At 36.6% G+C, this 27,511-nt stretch overlaps 1 protein-coding gene across 1 annotated transcript; it reads left to right on the forward strand.

Moving 5' to 3' along the window:
* The first annotated feature begins 1,579 nt into the window (after positions 1-1,579).
* Positions 1,580-27,387, forward strand: tbx19 (T-box transcription factor 19). Its single transcript, XM_022673449.2, has 8 exons — positions 1,580-1,981; positions 6,243-6,507; positions 11,804-11,938; positions 13,927-13,988; positions 17,182-17,243; positions 17,385-17,567; positions 19,493-19,628; positions 21,834-27,387. Exons 1-8 carry the CDS (start codon positions 1,770-1,772, stop codon positions 22,069-22,071), a joined length of 1,293 nt encoding a protein of 430 aa, XP_022529170.2. The 5' UTR covers positions 1,580-1,769; the 3' UTR covers positions 22,072-27,387.
* The last annotated feature ends 124 nt before the right edge of the window (positions 27,388-27,511 follow it).

Below are 27,511 nucleotides of genomic sequence, written 5' to 3' on the forward strand. Positions count from 1 at the left end.
ACGCTTTAAACTGCGGAACAATATTTGTATTTAAGATTGAATGTGTTAATAATTGGATGAATGTGAATGGGTTAATATATCGTTTAGTTATCTTATAATTATAGGATTATATGTCTTTGTTAAGTCCTGAAGTTTTAGCTTGTTATTGTTTTTTGGGTGTTATGTTAGTGTGTAATTAAGTTTGTGGTCTGAGGCATTAAATTAGGTGTTAAATTATGCTAAACACAATAATGTTGTAAGAAGGAGCAGTAACTTAACTTTACGTGGAATAAACAGGAGTCTGAATTCACACCAAGTGTCCTGATTATGAGGCTGAGACTAAAGCTCTTAAAGTTTTAAGGTGGGACTTGGGCGTGGGGGTTTGTGGAGTTGGAGTTGGTGTTGCGCTGATGAGGGCTCGCTGACTGTTCTGGGATAGAGAGAGTGGATGGATCGCTGTCCAGGGTTCTGAAGTGCTCGGCGCTCACTTTCTACACAGAGACGATTCAATACCCAGTTCATTGCAGCTGTTAGTATTTTCCATCGTTTATACTGGTGCAAACTCACTGAAAGGCACAATAATGAGAAAGAAAAATTATTAAAACCCAGTTACCCATTGGGAGACCAGTGAGAAGCTCCAGAACAGCACTCTTAAAATTACAGGTGCTCTGAAAGGTTTGCCAGATTGCCAGATTCCTAAATAACCGTTCCAATGTCTAAAGAACCTTCACTTGGTTCTTCGCCATTTTCTTTCCAATTTAAATGTCCTTTTATAAAAACAAATCTATTAAACGACACTCTCTTTGAGGGATACTATACAAAAAACACCTTTGATTTCATAAAGAGCCATGTTTCTAACAAAGATGTGTGTGTGTGAAAAATAATTTTGTATCAGCTGTTCACACTTGGTTCTTAAGCAAAAAAGGTTATTCTATATATCATTCCTGAAAAAGAACCTTTTGGATCACGCTTATATGAAAGGCTGGTTTCTGAAAGTTTGTGAGAGTTTGCGAGCTGAAAAGCAAACAAACATACAGCAGTTTAACAGTGGCCAGTGAACTTCTAAACCAACAGCCAGTCTGGATGAATGCTTGCCTTTACTAAACCTTCATCCACACACGATGTTAATAATCTTTAATTTTCTGACAGCAGGTAATGCCATAACATTTCTGTAAAAACAGTCATTTTCTGTAACCTTTGCTGCCAAAGGGATAAATCACGATTTCTTACATTCATTTTCCTGCAGTTACAAGTTGTATTCATCAGTGATTATTCAGCATAACAACATTAGTGGTGTACAACATTTTAAATCAAATAATACACTTTATTTTATGGTTAGTTTAATTGAAATGGCAATAGCAGTTTAAAAACAGACAGTTCGTGTATTCCACAACTAAATCTTTTACTACACATTTTAAACAATACATAAGCAGCATATTACGTCTTGTAATCATATTGTGTCTTGTAATCATATTATTTTGTTTATATCATTATTGTTGTATAATTATTTTGAAAATATATCAGCCTTCTCCTCTCCACCCCACATCTTACTTTTGAGTCTGAACCACGTGATCTGATGGTCTTATCCCTCGTGCTCTGATGAAGAGACAGGTGGGACACGAGCACAGACACATTGTGCACGCGGCAGGACGCCCCCCAGAGTGTATGATGCGCTGAGGCTGAACTCTGTTTCTAACTCCCGCACGCGCTCCGGCCAGACCAGCCCGCTCCTGCTGCGGGACACAGAGAGCGAGTGTGAACGAGTCAGTGAGTGAGTGAGCGTGGAGCCCATGAAGGTGGAGGGGGACGCGGGCAAAGGCGCGCGCGCGCCCGGGGACTGCTGCATCACGCGCCTGCTGAGCGCCGTGGAGAGCGAGCTGCGCGCGGGGCGCGAGAAAGGAGACCCCACCGAGAAGCAGCTGCGCGTGAGCCTGGAGGACGCAGAGCTGTGGCGCAAGTTCAAAGAAGTCACTAACGAAATGATCGTCACAAAAAACGGAAGGTACACGCGCTACGAAAAAAATGTAGAATTTCAGAATTTATTTTTTAGAAATAGTTTTTTTTTCAACTACACTTAACTTACATTGAATATGTAGATGTTGTTTATATTCTATTCCTATAGTTTTTACTGTATTCTTACATTCTGACATTTGATTTGAATAATAATAATAATAATAATAATAATAATAATAATAATATAGTAATAATAGTTGAAAGAAGCTTTAGCATAAAATCATTGTGAGTGTAGATTCAGAGCATTAAAAAACCTTTAAATGAACGTTGATTCAATCTCAGAATTTCAACACTAACACTAATAATAAAAAAAGTTCAGATGTACAGTCTCATACCGCACATCAAATATAAAATATCACAAACGCCTGTTTTTATATTTAAACAATGTTTTTTTTATCTGTGTTCAAGGAAAGAAACCCACATAAATGTCTAATACCATGCAGCTTTTCATGCTATATATATATAGCAATTTTAATGTATTCATATTTATTCTATATATATGTATATATATATATATATATACATATATATACATATATATAGAATAAATATGAATACATTAAAATTGCTTGAGTTTGTATGAAAAAAATCTCTGCATTTAGGAGAGTATTTAGTTAGATATAAAATACCAAAAAAGACTTAATAGAAATATAGAAATATTAAATCAATACTGAGCACCACAAATTTGTAAAAATATTAAACTGGATTAGGTTCCCAAAAGGTTCTTAGCAATAAGATGATTCTTAGATGGTAAAGCAAGCATCACACTGAGCACTTTCTCTTTCTCTCTCTCTCTCTCTCTCTCTCTAATGATTAGAGGCTTTTGGAAAACTGGGCAACTATTAATATTTATTATAAAAAAATAATATGTAAATAAAACTTATTACATTTATTTTAATATTAATATACTGTAAAAAATTCAAATGTTTGCAAAACACAACTTACTTACACAAATACTAATGTATCACATAGGCCCTATGTATAAGATGTGTAATATTAATGAATCACAGTGTCAAATATGATACATAAAAAGCTTCGTTTTATTCATCATTAAAATTTATGCACAGCATTGTTGATGAAGATTATGTAATTATAGTATTTTCTTTCACAGTACATTAATCAGTTAACTGTATACAAATTAGTTGATTGCATGTAAAATAACTGTATATAAATCATACGGTTTATTCAAATGTTTAGAAATAAGTTAGACCATATAATCAGACTGTATAAAATACACTCACTGTATATAAATCTGTGTAATGTATCTAAATCTAATGTATCTAAATCAATTAAATGTATAATATTTAGTTTAATGTGTAGAAATCAGTTTATAAATCAGTTGAATGTATATAAATCACTTTAAATGTATATAAATTAACTGACTATATGTTTTGACTGTTATTTATTTATTGTTTTGTATTAGTGCATCTTTAAGAGCAATTTTTTGAAATGTGGCATAATTTATGATGCTTTGTTGAACTACTAACATTTACATTTTCTATAATAAGCGGCCATGAATGATCAGATGATATCTGTATAGATTTCTGTGTGAAATCATATATGTTGTTGAACTCAACCTGTAAAATTGCTGAATAGGTTTCCATATGGCAACTTTCTGTACATACCTGTCTCTCACTTTCTCCTCATCTGTCTGACCCTATCTAAATCAATCAGACTGTGTGTTATTGCAGTTATTGGTCTGCTGCTTTATTGAATGGGGCAGTTTAATTTATTTGAATGGGTTTGTTGTTGTACTGTGGAGTTGAAGGGTGTGTTGACCAGCTTGCTGGGTAGTTACAGGTCAGCACTGCAGGTGGGTGTCTGTCCATTTACATGTTCCCCAACAGCCCCACTCCAACTAATTTTTATCCAAAAAACAATCAGCCAAAAGAGCAGGCAAAGCGAACAGGTTCCAGACCCTCATAAAGTTTTTTGTGTGCATGTATGTGTGTAAATGTGTGTGTGACTAGCGTTTAGCGGAGCAGCCGCTGAACACACACACTCAGTTGGGAGATTTTGGCAAGAGCTTGTAGCACAAGTGTGTGCATGTTATGAGGAAATCAACTCAAATAAATAAAGAGTGTTAAATTGGATATTTCCAGTTGTGTAGTTGAGTTGAGTTTCACTCATTTAGTTAAAGTTAGATAAACATTCACAACCACATATACATTGAAATAGGGTCTTTGGGATCAAGGTTGAATAAAGGTAGAGTTCAGTCTGTTGCCATAGGGAGGTTATTTTTATTTTTTCCCTTTGGCATCATATATTTGCTTACTGGGTGTGTCCCACAGTTTCTAACGTGCACCATCAGTGTATAGTCACTCTCCTAAAGACTACCTTAGGTAAGCTTGTATATCATACTGCATATTATAAATAACTACCTGGTCTTGATGATGTAGCCTATAAAACTCTCTGTGTTACATTGTACATTTTGTGTTATAATGTATCGCATTTTCTTTCTTCATTGCTTTCATTTCTTCACCTCAAATTCAAATCTATTTCATTCACCTGACAAAAAACTTTGAAGTAAACTGTTTTATTCCTATAACCAAAAAAAATCAATTAAATTCACTTACAAGTTTACTTCACTTAATTTCAGTAAATATTACTGATTTCCTCAAATTAGTTCAGTAAATTCAATTTATACAGGTTTACAATGTTGCGTGTTACTGCCTCATATGTCTGTGAATGCAGAGTAAATGTACTTTTAGTGATAAATTACCACTGTGGGTTGGTTTCCTAGACAGGGATTAAGCCTAGTCATATAATGGAAAACATTCATTCATAATGCTGTACAATCCAAGGTTTAATCCTTGTCTGGGAGCCTACCCTTTAAGTGGCAAGATTTAACATTCACAATGTTAATTTAACATTAAAGCAGACGTTTCATGAAAAGGTACCAAGCCCATAATTTAATTGTATTGGAAAATCTCCTCTCAAAATGCAGCACAGTCCAAGGCTTATAACCCTTGAAAAGGAGACTGCCACTGTGAGTGTTAAAATGTAACAATAAAGACGAAAAAAACCTCTATAGTCTGAGCAGCCAGAGAATATCCATCATTAATTTAATTTCCAGTCAAAACTGCTGTACAAATTTTTATCATTCCATTCAAATCACAGAAGACTCAACAACTAATGGAGTTATAAATACAACTTAATTTTGGGAGATTGATCCACGTCCTTTCTCTCCTTCCACTCAGCCCTATATAATCCCTCACTTCCTCTCTACCCGCATGTCATACAATTTTGCACCCACCTCCTCCTCATCTTTCTCCTTTTTTCCTGTATCTCTTCTCATGGGGAAACTTTAGCTTAACGCTGCCCAAAAAGCTGCCCCGAACTCCTGCCCAAAACTGCTAAGTTTGCCCCACTCGGTTTGAATTATTTAGTGCACCCACCTCTATGTTTTTATCACAGCCTTCATCCTCCACAGGAGACTCATTTTCACTCTGGGTGATCTTTAAACACCACCAAAGTTTAGGAGCATTTTAAGTTCCTCACCATGCAAGTCTTCCCACACACATTCAGAAATGTTGAGGTCTGGACTCTGGAGTGGTCAGTTCACTGTTCTGAGAACAGCAGCAGCTTCAGTATTTATGTAATGTCCATTTCCCCATTCTCAGTAAGAACCTCTTGACCAGCTCCACATCATTTCAGGCTGACAGTGTTGAATTGTCCTCCCACAGTATAAAGATCTCTTAATGTTACATGTTACAACCATTCACAGTGTTACATGTTACAGTTGTTCACAGTATTATATGTTACAGTCTTTCATAGTGTGACATGTTACAACTGTTTAACCATTCGTGGTGTTACATGTTATAACTATTCATAGTGTTACACGTTACAGTCGTTCAGTGTCATGTTACAACTGTTCAACCGTTCATAGTGTTACATTACAATTTTTCATAGTGTTACACGTCACAGTTGTTCAGTGTCACATGATACAACTGTTAAACTGTTCATAGTGTTGCAAGTTACAGCCATTCACAGTGTTAGATATTACAACCATTTACAGTGTTACATGTTACAACCAGTCACAGTGTTACATGTAACAGTCTTTCATTTTGGGACACGTTACAAGTTTATAACCATTCACAATGTTATATGTATGTACGGTCGTTGCTAAAACAATGCATGATGTCAGTATGCATACAATGTTTTATTATTTATAACAGTTCAGTAATGTTCTGATGCTGCACTGCACTCACTCTCAGTACTCACGTAACACTGGCTGTGTCTTTCTCTAGACGGATGTTTCCGGTTCTGAAGGTCAGCGTGTCCGGCCTGGACCCTAACGCCATGTACTCCTTTCTGCTGGACTTCAGCCCGGCCGACGGTCACCGCTGGAAATATGTGAACGGGGAGTGGGTGCCAGCGGGTAAACCCGAGCCGCACACACACAGCTGCGTCTACATTCACCCTGACTCCCCAAACTTCGGAGCCCACTGGATGAAGGCCCCTGTGTCCTTCAGCAAGGTCAAACTGACCAACAAGCTCAACGGGGGAGGACAGGTGCGTTAAACACACTTTTACATAATTTAGTGTGTCCACTTCTTTGAGTACAGCTGGGTATCCTGTAAGAAAAGATTCACAAGAAAACTGTTGATGTAAACTTTCTTCACACTCGCACATCTTTTTTAAAGAGCAGTAGTGCTGGGCATGTTACTTTGAAAAAGTAATTAGTTATAGTTACTAGTTACTTCTCCAAAAAAGTTACTAACTGAGTTACTCCACTATAAAAGTAACTGGTTACCAGTAGAAGTAACTATTGTGTTACTTTTGTGTTAAGGCTGTTTTGCCACTGGAGTCCTCCTCACTCTCCATCTCTCGCTATGCTCTGTAAACATACCCCACTATGCATTTGCTCTAAACACCCACCCACCTATTTTCTTTGATATTTTCTCTGGCTGAAGATGTAATCTTACTATACCTTAGCCCAGTGGCGGACTTAGCAATTTGGGGGCTCAAGGCGAATTTAGCTTGGGGGCCCATCAATAAAAAAAAAATGATCAATAAAATACTAAAAATATTTATCTAATAGTGCGCAGAATAATATCAGTTTCAGTTAGTTTCAGTTTCAAATAATTGAAACAGCTCCCCAAAACCTCAACCTATCCTTTATATTTGACAATATTTGATTAACTTTACAGGTCCTCACTCATCTTAATTTATTTAACTAAACTGAGTTTTCAAATTATTTCTAGCCTCGCGCTGAATTCAGTTCCGCGCTGCGGAAGAGAGAGAGAGAGCGAGAGAGAGAGCGCGCGGGCAGCGCAGTGCGGCGCGGCGCATTTTGCCTGATTTCTCTTGTTTAAATATCAATAAATATGTGAATTTAATATTTTTTACTACCATTATATTTTACTTCACTTGATAAGATCTTATTTATTATTTTTTTAAATGCAATGCCGCGCGCGCTTTCCTTGTGACTGACGCGTTTGATCCAGCTGTTATATTATATTATGTTATATTAATACCATTTTAACGTTTTTCGTTTCTATGTTTTGAAATTCGTTAGATTATATTTTTGTCAACATTTTGGGTTCTTTTCGTTTGTTATTTTTCAAATAAAAATAATAGAATTTACATAATTTAAAGTAAGTCAATTACTTTTACTAGTTACATTTATAGTGAGGTAACTCCGTTATAACTGATTTTTCAAAGTAAGCCCAACACTGGTTGACAATGTGCAAGTTTCCCAACGCACAAAGAGCAGGCTTATTCTATTTGCCTGAATAACATGAAATGTTTAAAATTAATACAGACATGTAGAAAAAACGAAGACAAGCTGTAGATATAAATAATAATAGAATAATAATAATAGAATAATAATAAATAATAAAATAATATGCCAATTAGGCATAGCAGTAGGGTATTTAAATTTTCATCCCTGACTCTAATTAATTTAAGTTATATACCTGATTTGATATTTTTCCATACAATCCCTGCTAAAGTTTTAGGTGAAGGAGACCCAAAGAAGGTCAGTGCATGTTTCTGGAAAAACAAAAAAGTGGGCGTGGGTCATAAATGACGATATGGGTGCTGACACACTAAAAAAGCTTATCAGTTTTGGAAGAGCATCTGTTTTTAGTTTAGCCTCTTCCTTCTTTTTTCTTTTTTCGCACACATCCCACTTGTACACTTAATTTCACCTTAATTCCGTCTTTCACAAGCAGCGCGTTCGCGGTTCACCGGCATGACCACATGGCATGGATGGAATATTCCATTTTAACCCGAAAGAGAGGGGGTGTGGACGGAATCTGTATTTCTTTGTAATTTATTGTGTTGTCTTTGTTTCCATTTTAAACATACAAGAATCACCATTTATGAACTCACTATCTGTGAATTACTGTCCAAAGGGCCCCAATTACCAGCTGTAGGCCTATGGGAATTTGCAGCTAAGTATGGGGCCCCTACAGTGGGCTGCAGTGGGAGGGGCCCAAGGCAGTTGCCTAGCAATGCCTCTATGCAAAGACCGCCTCTGCCTTAGCGAATCATTGCGGTTCAGGCGGTTATTTCATCCTCCCCTCCCTCGTGACTTACACACACACACTTGCGTTTTTGTCTGTATGCACAAAGTAAAAAAAAAGTTAATTGTGCGGCTAAAGTAACGTGCAGTAACGAGATGTTTGTGTGTGATCATTAGATCATAAATGACCACAGCAACTTAAATTGCTAGGTGTCAAATGCTTGGCATTTCTTGTTTGTGTGTTATTGTTTTTTAACACTGTCACTAAGTATGAAGTTTTTTGTAGCTCTTTTAAAGTTTAAAATTAGCAAAAAAAATGGCAAATACATCTAATTAGTAGTGCTGTCAACGTTAACATGTTAACACACATGATTAATCTGCAAACTCTAATATGTCTTTTTTATGTGGATGAATTTATAAGGCTACCTACCGAGGCAGAGGGCTGAGAACTAGCTCCGCCTCTTGCCGTGTCTGACTGGTTGTGTCGTGTGTCCATTATCTGCCTCTTATCTTTAATTGGTGGATTCCTCTTTGTTTAGTGAGAATCTGATCAATGGACACTCAGGAAATCACTAAAGACACACCCACCACATCAAAGACAAACCCGCTAATCTTCATTTGAGAGAGACGTGTATATAGTTTAAATAGTGCTTTTGGAAAGCAGCATTAAAGAGGTTCAGATTTTAATGATTAAGAAAATATAAAAATAAAGGATCTGTAACATAATTATTACTCTTACAAAGTATAAAAATAACTAGCATTTAAAAAAATTATCATGGTTTCAATTATGATTAACCACAGAATATTATTGTAATAAATACAATTATTTAATTTAAGTGATTTCCCCAATATTATAAACATAATTCCACTTTACCAATCGATTCACATTTAGATATTCACTATTAAAATATTAAGCCTTAAGAAGAAAAAGAAAATTGCGTTTAATCATGATTATTCCAATAAATGTATTTTCTAGACTTTCTCGAGTCCAAATACAATTTAAAACATACATTTTTCTCCTTTTTCATAACTGGTGTGTGATGACACTCTCGGAGCAGCAGCTTGCAAGTTAAACCGGATTGTAGTAGCTTTGGTTTGTCTCATTGTAAACAGCTTAAACAGAGCTGAGCTCCAGTACTTTTTAAATATAATACACAAACTGCATAGACTTTTACTGTTGAACCATGACACCTAAAAGACAAACTGCCCAGCTGACACACAACCGACCTTCAACGTTGAAATGTGGTTAAAATATGAAGTAATGTCTGTTGTTGTTTCAGCACTTTGAGATTTTTTTGAAATGTAAAGTGCATTACAAATAAAATGTATTATTATTATTATTATTATTATTATTATTATTATTATTATTATTATTATTATTATTATTATTGTTTAAATGTTAAAACAACCTTTAATGGTAAATGGTTGTGCAAATGTTGAAATTTTAACGTTGAATCAATATAATGTCCTCAACCTTCTACCTCTTGAATTAGCATTTTACATTTTATCTCCATACAATTAAAAAAGCAGTTGGATGGAGGGATGAAAAAGTGATTTTACTTTTATTTGCAGTTATTGCTTTTTAATTTGGCACCAACTCTTTATCATACCTGGGGGTATGTTCATGTTCTATTTGTTTTACTGTTGCGTTTTTGAGATCAAATGTTCAGTCAGATTGGTAGTGGTAGTTAACATTCTTTATACTCAGCTTTTTTGCCATATCAACGTTGATTCACTTTTCAAAACCAACATCAAATCCAACATTGATTCAACCATAACATCAATGTTGATTCAACTTTGAAATGCCAGCTGGGTGGGCATCCAGCGGAAACGATTCCTCACCTATCTAGCTTATTTTTTCTTACAGTTTTCCCTCAAGATAAAGAAGATGCTTTACTTACCCTATCTTAGAAAGATAATACATTCAGTATGTTAACACTCTTTACTGTTCCAAATATCTGCTGAATACGTTCAAAATGTCCCTTTCTCTTTGTCTTTAAATCCCTGTGATCCTGTTTAAGGATTGTGTGTATTGTAATTGTAGTCTAAGATGTTTGTTTAGTTTGTTTTTAGCCAACCTTTACATTTAGTATGCTAATCACTCTCTGAGACGGTCTCACGAGCCCACAACCCCAAAGTGCAGACCTCCATCGGGCTTGAAAGACTTACTTTCCATTGTACCTGTGTGTTTCAGTACAGGTGTAGTACTTTTTGTCTGCCTCGTCGGGTGAGTAATCTTAGCCAGGCCACTCATGCTTTCCATGCGGAGCTTTTAGGAGCCTTGGGCTGCCTGTAATCATGTCGTCTGCCGCTGCCTGGGAAATATCAAGTGTGCATTTATACAATTAGTGCTCTCCTCGCCGTCCACTTCACCTATGGAGCCCCTTTGTTCGGCGGGGCCCGCATGTAAACAGGAATAAACAGCTCTTAATTGCCACTTTCCCCGTTTAATGCACTTCCTGATGTTCAGACAGGAGCGCTCCATACTCCAGGGGCCCAGTCATTGGGGGGCTTTCATTGGAGGCCGCTCCGAGAGGTGCTCCAGCATGGGGCCATTTGAGTATGACTCTAACACAAAATTATCGCCGGTATTTACATGAACCCCCCCCTCGTCCAATATCACCCCCCTCACACGCACACCTCCTCTCCACTGCCTTTTCTCTGGCATTTATAAATGCAGTGTTGGCAAGCAGTGGAGGACGGCGAGAGAGAGAGAGAGAAAGAGAGAGAGAGAGACCGGGGCTCCAAATGAAATAATTGCCGTGGTTAGTTGTACATTATGGTAATTACCTGTGTTTTTTTCTATGCAAAAATTAATTTAGCCATCAGTCCTTAGATGTTTCAGAGGCCAAAAAAAAGCGAAATATATAAAAAAAACTGCATCAGTGGAGGAGAAAAAAACCCACACAAAGCCCTTTCCCCTGCCCCGCAGCCACACTGATGAGTACCTGGCCCTCATCAGTCATCGTGATGGTGAAAGGTGAAGTAAAGCTGTCAATTAGAATGAACAAACAGTTTGTTCTCTCCCTCTCTCTCTCTCTCTCTCTCTCTCTCTCTCTCGCTCTCTTTCTCTCATATGCTCTCACTCTCATACCCTATCATACATAGCACTGTCTACATATAGGAAACACTTTATAAGAACAGTCTCACAGTCTTGTTGTAGCTTGTTCATCTTCACCTGCAGGTACCACACAGTCTGTATTTAGTGAATTTGCATCTGGTAATTAATGCTGGACACAATGAATGTTCACTGTAGGACATGCCCGAATATTGTTGTTAAATTAGTTATCCAATTATCCAATTACTCTTATTCTCTCTCTCTCTCTCTCTCTGCTGCAGATCATGCTCAACTCTCTCCATAAGTATAAGCCGCAGATCCACATAGTGCGTGTGGGGGGCAGCCACAGGATGGTCACCAACATCTCCTTTACAGATACCCAGTTCATCGCTGTCACGGCCTACCAGAACGAAGAGGTAGCTGTCTCTCTGTCTGTTTATTGCCAGTTACCGTGAAGCTTAAAGGGTTGTAAGTCATCCAATTATCATATGAAGGACTATGAAGGAAGACATAAGGAATCATGTAGTAACTTATAGGTGTTAAACAAAACAAAAAACTCTGTGAAGCATTTATCTGGGTGCTGTTAACTGGTGGTTTCTGAAGCTGGTAAACTCTGATGAATTCATCTTATATATTTCAGACGGACTGACCTTCATTTATTTATTGGTTTTATTACTTAGTTGAGTAGTTCTTGCCATAATATGGATTAGAACATATTAACTCAAATATGGCTATTCACTGTTTAACAACTACCGCCTCACAACTTTATAACTGATGCTCTCAAACACATTAAGAGGACAAAAAAATAATATTTCATTTCATTTAATAATTCCTTATATTTTCTTAATAGGTTGGATGACTGTAGTATTAAACTACAATTAAAAAGTTTATAACTGCTACTGCACATTTATTATGTTACATAATTATTTTTTACAAAAGATTACTTTTTATTCAGTTACTGTTGTTTAAAAAATAGACAAAAAAATACAGATTGTATTGTCTCCACTAAATCTGTAAAATGTTTTGTGCAGTAGTAAGAAATTGATTTTTCAGAGGTTTGTCATCTCACCAAAAATATTGTTATCACAAAAATGCCCTAACATATTGTGATATCATTTTAAGGACATATCACCCACACCATTACCTATTTATCTTTAAAATTAACCCCATCTAAATCGTGATGTTAGTGTTATGGCTGATCAGTGTATGTAAACAAGTAAATTAATGCATTATTGACCAGATGGGAATGCCAATTAACCCTCCCTCTATGGCATGAATTATTTTTTACCTCACTTCACCTCACTTTTTAAGCTCAATACTCAATCTGGAATCTAAGAACCCCCATCCCCCATTACATCTGATACATTTAACTACTGTAAGCAGCTGCTACATAACAAGCTCATCATTTGAATCATCCGGTGTGTTGGAGCAGGGAAACACAGAATATTTAGGGGAGAGCGACTCCAGTATCATAGATGAGAATCATTGCTTTATAATGAACAATTGCTCTAACATAAATAGAGAACACACAAAATTGCCCTCAGGCAGCAAATAAAAAAAACAACACTATTTTAGTGAGTAAATGAAAAAAAAAAAAACATACTTATGCTCATATACATACAGCTCTGAAAAAAATAAGAAAAAGAAGAAAAAATGATGAGTTTCTTTGATTTTACCAAATTAAGTCCTCTGGAATATAATCAAGTGAAAGATGGATGACCACAAGCCATCAAACAAAGCTGAACTGCTTGACTGCTTAAAGTTATCCAAAAGCAGTGTGTAAGACTGGTGGAGGAGAACATGCCAAGATGCATGACAACTGTGATATAAAAGCAGGGTTATTCCACACAATATTGATTTTTTAACTTTTTAAACTTTATGAATATGAACTTGTTTTCTTTGCATTATTTGAGGTATGAAAGCATTGCGTCTTTTTTTTTTACTTGGAATTTGGGAGAAATTTTATACATAGTTAGAATAGAATTAAACAACAATGTTCATTTGACTCAAACATATACCTATAAATACCAACATCAGAGAAACTAATTCAGAAACTGAAGTGGTCTTAATTTTTTCCAGAGCTGAATTTTTATTCATGAAGGCGTTTTGATGGAAAAGTAAAAACATAATTTTTACTTTTGATGGTAATGCATTGAATGAAAATTTGGATTGCTCCACTCCAAATATCAAACCAGTTTATACAATAATTTTACTATGCACAGACATGTAATGACATTGTAATCTAAAAAAAAAATTAATGAAAATAAATGTAAAAGGACAGTGTAATAATAAAAAGGTGGGCAACACAATGCCATAGAGGGTTGAATTCAGTATTTTTTATAGTTACAACTCTTACCTTGATAACGTATGAATGAATCTGACTCACATTTGATCTCATTCACAGATTACTGCTCTGAAGATAAAATATAACCCCTTTGCGAAGGCTTTTCTGGATGCTAAAGAAAGGTACATTTACTCACCATTTTTACACATTCATTCCCATTTGAAAGACATTAGCCCTTGTACTCCCCCTTTGTTCAAAGCTTGGCCTTATTTGAATTCGCATCAGTGCAGCAATGCTGTTGCTCCTATGATATCATAGCAGGCATTAGCGCTAGTCAAGCTAGCATGACTGTGCGAAATCAGCTGTGATTAGCGAGCAATTATTAAACGTTTATGCTGGGAATTGAGTGAGTGTATGAGTAAGGAGCTTGTTGGAGAGGTAGTGTGAAGTGAGGGTGAGAGATTTGGAGCATGTACGGTGAAGAATGTGTGAGGTGTAACACATGGCTAATCATCATCAGAAGGCTAGTCTCTGATTAGCCATGCGCTAACTCTCTGACCCTCATTTATCAGTGAGTAAAGAGCATTAATACAGTGCTGTCCCGCCTGTACTGATTGCTCTTCATAACTCTGTGCCTGTCTCTCTAATTCAGTCACTGGAACCAGCTCTAAATTAAATTATGTTAAATAACTTTCTTTTTTTTATATAAATGCGAGATATAAACTTAGCAACCTCCGCTGGACTTCTATACCTATTCTGCAGCTTATTCTGTTCATTTTTTATTACTGTATTTACCTTGGACAGAACTGAAAAACAAGGCTTAAATCATATTTAATAGAATAGAGTTTAAAGTTTTTAGTTAGCAGAACCAACACTGTAGGGTAGACTAAATACAACTGTAATATAGGATGACCATATTTGTGTTTTCAGGCTTTACATAGTCCTAAATTGTAGGATTGTGTCAGTTTGTGTGATGGGGGAGTGACACAGCTAAATCTGTGTTAATTAAATTTTAATTAACATTCAATATATACATATATAATATAGTTATTTTAACTCATCTGTTTTACAAGTAAATTAACTAATATAATACCAAGGTTTAATAACATTATAAAATTGAAATAAGTTTCTTATTAACTGTCCAGTTCTCCTGGTGTTTCTAACAGACTTCTAACAGAATGTGTTTATTTTAGCATATTTTAGCATATTTTCAATCTCTGTTAAGGCCTATTAAACAAATTAAATATGATTTTTTTAAACTTACAAAATTGACTATAACTTTTACGTTCCTCAATATTTATCTAGTTTTGCACACAGTAAAAAAATCTATAATGACTGTTTTGTTTAGTATTTTGGAAATACATGAAAACATAAGTTCTAATCAAATATTACCATTTAGTAACATAAATCCTGCACCGAACAACTGGGCTTATATATAAGGTCCATTCCCTTTCCCTATACTCTACTCTCCCACTCACTTACCTTTTACCACATGAGCATAACAAGTTTTGTCACCTAACATTAAAGTTGCTGTGGCCATTTATGATACAATCAGCAACATCGAACACAAGCATGAAGATCCTACACCTAATAACTAAGTTGCTGTGGCCGTTTATGATTATATTACATTACATTACATTACACTTGGCAGACGCTTTTATCCAAAGCCACTTAAAAATAATGATATACATTTAGTAATAGAGGACATAGAAGTTCAAGGTAGTGGTAGTGGAAGGTAGCTTGTTCGACCATTGGGGAATTAGGTAGGACAACAGTGTGGATTGCTTTTTGTGAATGTTTGGCAAAGTGAGGCGACGTTCACTGGAGGAGCAAAGTGAGCAGGAAGTAATGTAGGCCTTTAGGAATAAGTGCAAGTATGATCCCCTCAGCAACATTTGACTCATACATGAAGATCCTCTACCTAACCGCTAAGTTGCTGTAGCCGGTTATGATCGCCTCAGCAACATTTGACCCAAACATGTAGCTGTTTATGAGCTGATCAGCAACACTTGACCATAACAGGAAGACCCTCCACCAAAAAGCTAACTTGCTGTAGCCATATATGATCCAATCAGCAACATCTGACAATGATTCAAATGATATCACATAACCTTTGCCCACACACTTATGACCTATATGGTGGCATCAATGTTAAGCAATACATCCACAACGCGACAGTTCCAAGCCAAAACGTTCTGACAACAATAAACAAGGCGACAGTGTGTTTATGAACTTGTGATAATGAACTTACTACAGCGTAAAAAGGTCCAACTTCTTTTCTGCACTAATTTCTTATTTACCATGTTCACGTGGCAGTGTTTAAGTCAAAACTGATTGAGGTTATGTTCATATATTGTACAATAAGTCTATTTCATAATTATTGGACAGGCCTATTTGTTACAACTGTCCTTGGTTTACTTGACTATAGATCAATGTTTACAGTACAATGGCGCTTCTAGACTGGTATAACAGGTACATCAAATGTTTCTGCAGCTTAAGTGCACCTAATTGACCTTTTGAATGGCTTGATAATTAGTCAAATCGGTTGTTTTGGAGCAGTGGTTCTTAACTTCAGACCTGGGAACCCGCTGCAGTACACATTTTCATGTACTCTCTCTGCCCATACACACTTGATCCAGCTCATGAAGGGCTTGATAATCAGCTGATGAGTTGAATCAAGTGTGCTGGAGCAAGGATTACTTGAAACTGGTCGGCAGGGAGTTAAGAACCACTGTTGTAGAATATGAAAAGCAGTGATATATGTGGTGTGTGGATGCTCTAGTGGTGGGAAACAGTGTTGTTAGTCATTTTATTGTGTTCGACCATTACCACATGCTAGGGCAAAGGCTAGCCAGCACTTTGTATGACAATTAAGCCATTATAGTGCTTCAGGGTTTAGAATCTGATTGCTGTGTAACACATTAGAAGGATGGGACACTTCTGACGAGAGCATAGCCACATATCCAGTTATCTTCTTGGGCATCTCAGACCACAAAAACCACAAAGGGTAGGACTCCAGACTGAAAGACACATAAGGGTTTTTTGTATTTTGGACCTAAAGATTATTTTTTTTGTAAAGTAGACAGGGAATTCTGGGACACATTCAACTATCATTTTTAAAACGGAAATAGCTAAATAAATCAGGGATCACTGTGCACATGGCAAATTCCCCACCCCCACACACACCTATTTCAAAGAAAACTGTACAGAAATGTACAGAAAATGAAGCATAACATTCCATTATATTTGTAATAAGGTGTTAATTCAGAGTAGACGTTAAACAATAAATTGTTACACAGTGTTTGAATAAAATAATGTGGCACAAAAGCCACATTATATCGATATTGACCCACTAACAATTTGCTCCATCTGCAGGAGCCATCCCAAGAACTTTCTAGAACATCCTCCAGACAACCAACATGTTGGCATACCACACTGTGAGTGTTTATGGCTCATTGCAAACCTCCACTCAAACAGTATGCAGTTATCAACTAAATAAAGTTGTTATCAGAACAGAAGCTTTCTAGAAGCTTTTATAACCTTTATGAGACTGAATATTGTATTGATTTGATTTTCAGGTGGATGGTTTATTTCCAATCCGGATTCCCTTTGTTCCTCTGGAAGCAGCAACTTCCCCTACCCAGGGGGTTTACCGCTTGCTCCCCACCATGGATATAAACACTACTCTAGTCTGCACGGACATCGAGCCACTCCCTACCCACCACCTTACCTGCACCACCACCACCGCAGCCACAGTTCAGGTAAATCGTGTAGACCAGGGATGCCCAATTGACGATAGTAGAAATTTCGAGAGGGGTCTGTGTGCAACAGGGGCTTCACAGTGCACATGCACTACAGAGTCCCGGAAATGCACTCTCAAGCCCCAAGTTGTTGCATTGTGGGTGGACTCATTGTCAGGTAAACCCATGAATATTAAATGTGTTTCGCCTTAGTGTCTATGTTTTGTCTTACTGTTACGTTGTAAATAGCGAGTTAGCTTGGTTAGTGGTTAGGTAAGCTAGTTAGCCAACCTAACCAGTTAGCTTCTTGCTACTGTTATAACTGACATGTCGCAATTTCGCTTCAAAATGTGCTTAACACTAGCTAGCTAGCTACTCATAGAAGCTAAAACAATCTACCTGAAACGTTAATACCTTTACATTTAATAAAAGTGTGTGAATATGTGATATTCTGACCTTTTTTACATAATACTAGGTGTGCTGGGTTAGCACTGGAGATAAAACTAAATCTTTTTAAAAGTGTATTTTGTTTTCCATTCTGTAACACTAGTTCTGAAAGCATTTCTACAACAAAATGTTAGCTTAAAATACAAGTTATGCAATTGAGTCCATCAGGTATTTCACCTTGAAATACCTACTCATGTGCTGTTGTATAACAATAAGAAATGAATGCATGAATTATCTGCTTATTTAATTGAATCAATTTAATTTACAAGAAAATCTAAAATACAATACACTGTATTTGCTAATTTATATGCTAATAAAACCGTCACACATGTCCTCGCATTCCCAAGCTCACGCACACACACACAATTTCACTGGCCACTGAAGGTTTGGGGCTTGGAGGTGCATGTGCACTGTGAAGCCCCTGCTGCACACAGAAAATTTCCCAATATAATTTAGTAACTTGAAATCAGGGCCAATCTAGGCAGGTTTTAATGGATCTGTTATTGGAGTTTTTTTAGAAGGTAAATTAAAGAGTCTGCAGTGTGGAACTATTTTACAGTGGAGCATTAAACCATCCCAATATATGTAAAATTATGTTAAACTATCACCCAAAACTTTACCGACAGCAGAACCACACAACTCCTTTTGTGTTTTTAAACCAGCACTAAACAGTGTAATCAGAATTGAATGAAGGCTAATGTTTATGCTAATACACACATAGCTATAGAAACCCAAATTATAGCAATATAAAGCAGTTCTTAAACATTAGTAGTCTACATATATAAACACACTATAAATATCATTTTTTATAAATGTCACTCAATAAATTAACTAAATGAATCAATCTAGATGTCTCATTATATAACTGTTACTAAAATATTGTGATTTTACTTCCATATTAACCAGCAGCACATCATATCTAAACGGTGGGGCTGTATCATTCAAACAAACAGAAATATGTGCTTGGCACTGACTGATACTAAGCATTAAGAGACTCAAATCAGGAAGAAAAATAACCTGATTGGGACATCCCTAACACAAGGTTCAGTCCACTGAGGCCTTCCGGTCTATTCAATAAATGGATCATGTGTGCTAGTAGGCTTGGGAAACTAGGTTTGGCACACTCAAATATTCAAGTAACTGCCTAGTTTAGAAAATATTGTCGCTGTCCGATAAAAAACAAGTATCTTCAAAACAGCAACTAAAAACAGTCCAAACTGGAAGTCAATGTAAAAAGAGTTTATTTTAGGTAATTTTGTAGTATTTCTATCAGTCCATTCATTAAGACATTTTGGGACAGTGTATGGGACAGTTTGTCTGTTCACATTATGTAATAAACTAAAAATCAACAAAAATGGAGATACTTGTTTTTCATTGGAGAGCGGCGATATGTAAACACATCAAATACCCAGGCCAGAGTTAATTACCTTATCCTAACTGTACCTTAACATCTCCATGTATCTCTTTTGGCGCACTTTCGTTTTCTTCCCTCTCTGCAGTTTCTCTGTCCGAGGGTTTAAGTCCAGGTGCTCTGCAGGTGTTCTCTGGTCCTGAGAGCTGGACAGGTGTTTCTCCTCCTGGTCCTGCTGCAATGCTATCAGTGCCATCTGGTCCAAACTCACCTGGAGTCAGCAGGTCAGAAACAGCACAAGAATCAAACAAATGACCTTTATTCCACACCACACAGAGGTATAATAATAACAATATGTTTAGCACATGTTTAGCACCAGGGTGTATCATGACCTAGCTGCTTCTTGGAACCCCCCTGTCTTGTTTGCTGTTTCACAGCTTTATTGTATTTGATTATGATATTCCAATTAGGAATGCAACAAAATGAAACATGTTGGCCGATGCAAAACCAAAAAAAGGTCAAATATTGAACAACCTTTTTACTAAGGTATTTTTAAATTATTTTTGACACTTTCACCACTAAATAAATTACATAATCTATATGTTTTTTTAAAATGAATTAGTAAGCTTAAAAACTACAGTTATTTTTTAGACATATTTATTGAACACTGCAGTGTCAGTGTGGTGGCCATGATGGGAGCCAGTATTCTAGGCTTCATAGAAAAGTAAAATATTGGTTTCACAGTTTAAGCATGGTGATCGGTATCAATATCAGAGACTCAGACTCAGAGATATCAGTATTGTTATCGGACAGATGTATCATGCCACCCCTACTTTATAACCTAATAGAAATAAAAGAAGTTTACGTTACCCCTGAAGGGACAGTGTAATTGTTTTGGAAAAAAAGTTGTGCTCACCAGATACTAAGTGGCCAAAGTTTTTTTTCCTATTAGTTTCAAATGCTCGAATGATAGCATCTGGTTCTTACCTCATAGTATCTTACCAAATACAGTGGCTTGCAAAAGAATTCTTGCCCTTTGAACTTTTTCACATTTTGTCTCCTTACAACCATAAATTTAAGTGTATTGTATTGAGATTTTATGTGATAGACCAACACAAAATATCACAAATTTGTGAATTGGAAACGAAAATGATGCAGAAAATAAGTGACATGCAAAAGTATTCAGCCCCCCTATATCAATACATACTATAGCCACCTTTTATTGCAATTACAACTGCAAGTCTTTTGGGGTATATCTCTTCCAGCTTTGTTTATCCAGAGATTGAGATTTTTGAACATTCATCTTTGCAAAATAGCTCAAGCTCAGGCAGGTTGGATGGAGAATGTCTGTGAACAGCAATTTTCATGTCTTGCCACAGAAGCTCAATAAAATTTAGGTCAGGACTTAACACTGAATATTCTTTGATAAAAATTATTCCACTGTAGCTCTGGCTGTATGTTTAGAGTGATTCTCTTGCTGGAAGGTGAATCTCCTTCCCAGTCTCAAGACTTTTGCCGGTTCCAAAAGGTTTTCTTCCAGGATTGACTTGTATTTAGCTCCATCCATCTTCGTATCAACTCTCTAACCAACTTCCATGCTGCCAGCACCATGTATCACTGTGGGGAGGGTGTGTTCAGGATGATGAGTAGTGTTAGGTTTTCACCACACAAAGCGCTTTGTTTTCAGGTCTCATCTGACCAGGGCACCTTCTTCCAAATGTTTACTGTGTCCGCTACATGGCTTGTGGCAAACTGCAACGTTTTTTTTTTTCATGCCACTCTTCATTAAAGACCAGAATTATAGTTGACAAATTCTCACAGCTGAGCTGTGGATTTCTGCAGCTCCTCCGACGTGACCATGGGCCTCTTGGCTGCTTTCTGACCAGAGCTCTTCATGCTTAATCTGTAATTTTTGGGTGGATGGCCATGTCTTGGTAGGTTTGCAGCTGTAGAATACTTTTTCTAGATGGATTGATGGACTAAGACTAAATCACACACAGCTGGACTCTATTAATTAATTGACTTTTGAAGGCAGTTGATTGCAAAGGATTTTATAGATTTTATAGTTTTAGAGAAAAGGGGGCTGAATACTTTTACACACTTTTCAGATTTTTGATTAAAATGTATCAATTTTCGTTCCACTTCACATTTATGTGCTACTGTGTTGGTTTATCAGTTAAAATCTTAATAATATACATTTAATTTGTAGTTGCAAGATGACAAAATGTGAAAAAGTTCAAGAGGTATGAAGCCACTGTAGTATATTAAATATTTATGTGGTCAGCACTAAATACTAAGTGGCGAGCGCCAGATACTATGTTTTTACATTTTTTTACCTGCAAATACAGCATCTATTCAGGAGCTGCATAGCGGATGAAATGCTACCTTTAAATGAATAAAAGATAATGCATCCAAGATCTTTTACACCACTATTATCAATATAGGTTAGTGATTAATTCAGGCTCTTGTTCTTTTCTATGCTTCCCCAGTCAGTACCCTTGCTTGTGGACGGTGAGCAGCTGCAGTGTGTCCTCCAGCCCGCCAGGGGGGCCTGTGAGCTCCGCCCAGTGTCAGGAAGAGCCGCCAGATGCCAGCTCAGCCTCCGCATCACCATGCACAATCCTGCAAAGCCACGGCCCCACAAACGCGAATGGTGTGGTGGAGCAATCCAGTCACAATAGGGTGGGTGGGGTTACCTGGTCAGCCGTCTCTGCCCATTCCTTTTAAATACACACAACAAAAAATAAAATATTAAAAAGGCCCTGTAGTGTTACACCTATTACAAAATCCTGAAGTAAAAACTACATTCTGCCAAAAAAGAACTGCTTTTGATTCCATAAAGAACCATGAACAGAGATGTGTGAAAAGAGTGAAGGACTTTTATATCAAGCGAAAGTTCTTTAGACCTTTATTGTAGTTATTTACCAAAAGTAATATTTTTGACTGAAATTTGACTGAACATTTGGCCGAAGGAGCAATACCAAATAATATTTTTTGCCATTTTTTTCACTATTGAATAAATTACAATGCCTAAATATACATTTTGTCTTGCTTTTCAAACTAAAAATAATTACAGAACTACAAATCTAAAAATATTTATTGAAAAGCAGACAAACCAACAAAGCACACCTCAGCAGTGTCATTCAGTCATTTTAATCTTACATTTATTTCAGCAGTGCTATTCCAGTCCCACTTTTAGTTAGCTAGCTACCTTAGCGGTGCTATTCTAATAATAAATGTCTCTCAGCAGTGGAATTTTTGTCATAAATTTAGCTCAGTAGTGCAGTCCTAATCATGAGTATACTTTGAGCATGCTTATTCTGCCATGTCCACTTTTAAAAGTTAGCTTCTTCTGCATTTGTGTTAGAATATCCAGTCATTTGCATTAGATGGTTCACATTAGATGAGTGTATGTACTGCTGTGGACACTGATCATAAAGTAGCTAGATATGGAAACCCAACAGTTCAGTAGGTCATTAAACGTTGCTACTATACATACTATATCGTTGCTGTCCAATAAATGTTTTATTGATTTTTAGTTTACTACATTATTTGAACACACTCCCTTACATTATGTTAGAATTTCTTGATGAATGGGCTAATAGAAATTCTCTAAAATTACTTAAAATAAACTCTTTTAACAATGACCTCTATTTTGAAAGTTAAGAAGGTTTTATCTCTTCTGTAAAATTGTTGTTTGGGAGATACTTGTTTTTTATTGGACAGCAACAATATATACTAAAACACTATATCTTATAAGTTAGCTAGGTTAACTAGTTAGGTAACTAGTTAGCGAACATATCCACTGCCTTTCAAAGAAGAGCAACTCCATCTGTGTGTGGAGCAGCTAAATAAAATAAAATCCATGCAAATATTTTAATATTCTGTGGAAGAGAAACTCTTATAATGCTCCGGTGAAGAGGACGTGCTGGTGTTGTGAGGCTGTCAGAGACGCTCTTAAGACCTAATCTAAAGGACAGGTGTGTACTTCTGCACTGTAGCTTTAGAACCAGCCCTTTTTTCTTAGTTAGGAGGTTTTCTCTCCACTAAATGGTTAAAGCAGACACATAATATTTAGCTTTTCCTCTGTGGGTGGTTGATGGAAGGCAAAAGGTCTGTGTTGTGTTTAAAACACTAATGTTTAGGTCACACTTCTCCTCATCTTCTAATTACGGTGCCACCCTGTGACTACCTGAATATATTATATTACCGTATTTTTTGCTCTATAAGGCACACTTAAAATCCTTTAATTTTTCTAAAAACAATCAGTGCGCTTTATAATCCAGTGCGCATTATGTATGAATTTTATCAATAAGGTTGGAAGGAGGAGTAAAACCTCTCCGCTAAAGTACAGTGTTATAAAGGAATTTAAGCGAAGTTTCTCCAGCACCAAGGCTGAAGCAGTATTAGCAATAGCCGCTAACCGCAGCACTAGCACTTTCGTCCTTCAGGGGTGAGTATTATCGGACTGTAGTCTGTGTTAAAACAACTGGGCTCCCCAGTGTAGCTCTGTCGGGCAGCATTTTCTAGCAATAAGTGCTGCTAACCGTGGCTAGCGCTGCTGCTAAGGGAAACATGGTGGCACCCTTTTTCCTTACTATTGTCGCTTAAAATGCGGTGTATAATCTGGTGTTCCTTGTGTATTAAAATAGACCAGAAACTAGATGTTTAGATGCCTTATAATGCGGTGCGCCTTATAGTCTGTAAATTATGTACTTATTCTCTACATTAATTATTATCACTTTGGTTAAAATCAGTATAAATGGTCCGCTGCTGCACCAGAAATTCCAACCCAAAGTAAACAAATATGGCCCCCTCCTTGTCCTTGCACAAAATAAGATGGATTCTAATTACACATTTAGCTAGCTAGGTGCAATTTTAGTGTTAGATATCCTTCAGTTTACCTATTGTACCTAGCTACCTAACTTACACCGTTACAATTACACTAGCTACCTAAGTTACACAGTGAATGGCAGTCAGTCTTTTGGTAAACAACATGCTAAAGCTAAGTTAGCTTTAAGTTAGCTACTATCCTAGCCTTGTAGCTACTGCTTATATCTTTCTACCCGAGAACAGGCATTTTATAAAGAGATAGCTAACTTGCAAACTGATAAAAAGCATGATAAGTGATCATTATTGAATTCATGCCAGAGCAGGAGTGTATGCACAATGCTGCTTAAAACAAACCAAACATTAGAGTAAATGCTGCAATCTGACTTAAAATAAAACATTTATTGTTTGGTATAAATTATTTGTCCTTTTCACTTAAATATCGGTGGCCAAATATTTATTTTAATGGGTTCTTTACGCTTAAAGGAGAACTCAGGTGTAAAAATTATTTTTTTTGTAGTAAAACATAATAAAGAGTACTGACCTTTGTTGAATTGCTCACCTCCATTCTCCTGCAACTTTTCAAGATCCAGTAATTTTTTACAGTTTGTCCAAACATGCTTTAGAATGGATGATATGGGGCATATTTTGCCCCTGCAGATAAATCACTTTTTACACCATTATCCGGACTCAAAGTAGCTCCACACTGGTAGAATCCGGACATTTTAAACGAGGCATTAATAAATTTAAAAGTGCACAAGAAGTGTATTAAAAACCACTGTTTACAACCCATAGCGTAATCTCCAGGTGCTGCCATCTTTAGGTGCTAAAGTGAGAGCACAATAACAATCAATATGTCTGTATTGAAGACATTAATTTAAATTATCATGAAATAGAATTTATTAAGTTCAATTTGTTTATCAGTTTTTTTTATTGACAAGCATGGTTCTTTATGGAACCCCAAGTGGTTCTTCTATATAATCCCTCAAATGATTGATTTAAGAATCTTTTTTTCTTGTGTAAAAGCCCTACCACTGTGAATCTTTGCCTATCTATTCAGTTTACACCAATATTTCTTGTCCCATGAGGATCAATCCTAAACATCTTTTAGCATGGGCCGAGAATGTAATCTGTTTTAATTAATTGTCTTGTAAATATGAAATTATGAGATGGTTTGCAACATGGCTTTTGCCCAGTGCAGTGCTACCCTCCCCATTATACCTTCTCTACTCTTTTTGTCACATTCTGGACATTCTAAAATTTTTGTCATGTTTTACTAAATGTAACGTGAGGGGGAGTTTCCTTCCTTTCTAAAGAAAATGTGATGTCAGTGCATGGTGTGTCTTTGCCTTATTGTTGTAAAGAATTGTTTCATAGTATCATAGCATATATGGGTCATTATGAAAATCCTGTGCCCTTAGGCCCTCAATATTTTTTATCATAATTTAGCTGAATCACTCTTTTATTTTCACTTGCAGGCATGTGTCCACCCTGTTATGGTAAGCTACAGGGGACATGGACATAACAGGGTGGACAGCTTTAGCAATAAATGGTATTGATTGACCCAGAGTAAACATTTTGAATTGTTTATGATGAGCATCTTCTGTTTCAAAGATACATTTTGAATTTTTAAAAATATTTTAATTACCTTGATATTTTATCACAACATGGCGGACAGCTTAAGCTTTACTTTAGCTAAGTATGGAGGCAACATACTAAGTATTATCTGAAGTGATGAACATGCAGCAAGTGTCTCCAGTTACTTGAAAATAAAACACTGATATCAAAGGTTACTTTAAACTTTTAGGAAAAAACGTTTTTAAAAATCTATATCGAATGTAAAAAGTATTATTCAGTTTACCCAGACAGCACTGCAGACATGCAAGTAAAAATTGACGTTTGAATCCTGTTCATGTAGCTTGCTATCGGCTACCAGAGCCCTGAGAGAGCACAGTTGACCTTGCTCTTTCTGGGTGGGTGAATGGTGCTCTCTCCCCACATCACTCCAAAGGGTGATGTCCGCAGCACAAGGCGTCTGTGAGCTGATGTTACATTACATTACATTTGGCAGACGCTTTTGTCCAAAGCGACTTACAATATTGAAGTGCAAATAATAGAAGAGGTTAAGTACAAAAATAATAGGAATTAAAAAAAAAAAAAAAAACATCTTTAGATAGGGCCTTAAGGAGGTCAGAGGGAAATAATGGGATAGAGGAGTAGAGAAGAGGAAGAAGGAGATGAGGTTAGAATTAGTTAGTTTGTTAGAGGTGTTAGGAGAGTAAGTGTCTTCAAGAGTTTCTTAAAGATAGCAAGAGATTCTCCTGATCTGGTAGTGGAAGGTAGTTTGTTCCACCATTGTGGAACTCTGTATGAGAACAGTCTGGATTGCTTTGTGTGAGTGACATGTGCCCGTTTTGGCTGGTTGAAGACCAAACGTGCTGCTGCATTCTGAATCATCTGTAGTGGTTTTACTACACAGGCCGGGAGGCCAGTTAGTACGGCATTGCAGTAGTCGAGGCGTGAGATTACCACAGCTTGTACCAGGAGTTGGGTGGCCTGTTACGTTAGAAACGGTCGAATTTTTCCGATGTTGTAAAGCGCAAAGCGGCAGGATCGAGCAACTGAGGCCACATGGTGCGTATCAGAACGTATCAGAACATGAGTCGCTGCGCTTTCCTCCAAGCACGCTGTGATGCTACTTGGCAATACTATATTAGCAGCAGTTTGAAAAAAGGGGTTGCCGACTTCATAAGTATCGGATGAGGCATGTGTTAGACTTCACCCTCCTGGTGTTAGGGCATCACTAGTGATAGGGGGAGTCCTAATGAGTGGGTTGGGTAATTGGCCAAGTAAAAAAAAAAACGTACACCTGAACATCAAATGAACTTAAGTATAAAACAAGTATTAATAAAATAAATAATTACTTTTAAGTAAAATATGACACATATATTCATAACAATGCATTAATACAATGTTTGTATTTAATACACATTTAAACAACTTTGTTGCGAACACAAAAGGCACGTTATATTGATATTGACCCATATATATTGACAATGGAAAACTGTATGACATGAGTTATGAAGCAATGCATCTGCCCTAGGCTACTCTGTACATTTCCTTTACCTGCACAGTAAACAATGATGGAACTTGTCAAAGTATTTAAATTATTGTACAATAAAAAAGCACTGACATTTGTCAATTACTACTGAATTAGTGTCTTAGCCTTAATGAGCAGCACACATGCTCAAAAATGTTTCTATTAGAATGAAAATATGAACACAGGGCATCTTCTTTCAGCTCATTCCAGCATGTTGTGACACTGCGTTATGTCTGC

Source organism: Astyanax mexicanus, chromosome 5 (genome assembly GCF_023375975.1).
Source record: "Astyanax mexicanus isolate ESR-SI-001 chromosome 5, AstMex3_surface, whole genome shotgun sequence".
NCBI lineage: Eukaryota > Metazoa > Chordata > Actinopteri > Characiformes > Acestrorhamphidae > Astyanax > Astyanax mexicanus.

Excerpts from the sequence above, each read along its gene's own strand:
- tbx19 (XM_022673449.2), top strand. The coding sequence starts at position 1,770 with ATGAAGGTGGAGGGGGACGCGGGCAAAGGCGCGCGCGCGCCCGGGGAC. Across the intron at positions 1,982-6,242 it reads ATCGTCACAAAAAACGGAAG|ACGGATGTTTCCGGTTCTGA; the intron begins GTACACGCGCTA and ends GTCTTTCTCTAG. Across the intron at positions 17,244-17,384 it reads ACATGTTGGCATACCACACT|GTGGATGGTTTATTTCCAAT; the intron begins GTGAGTGTTTAT and ends TTTGATTTTCAG.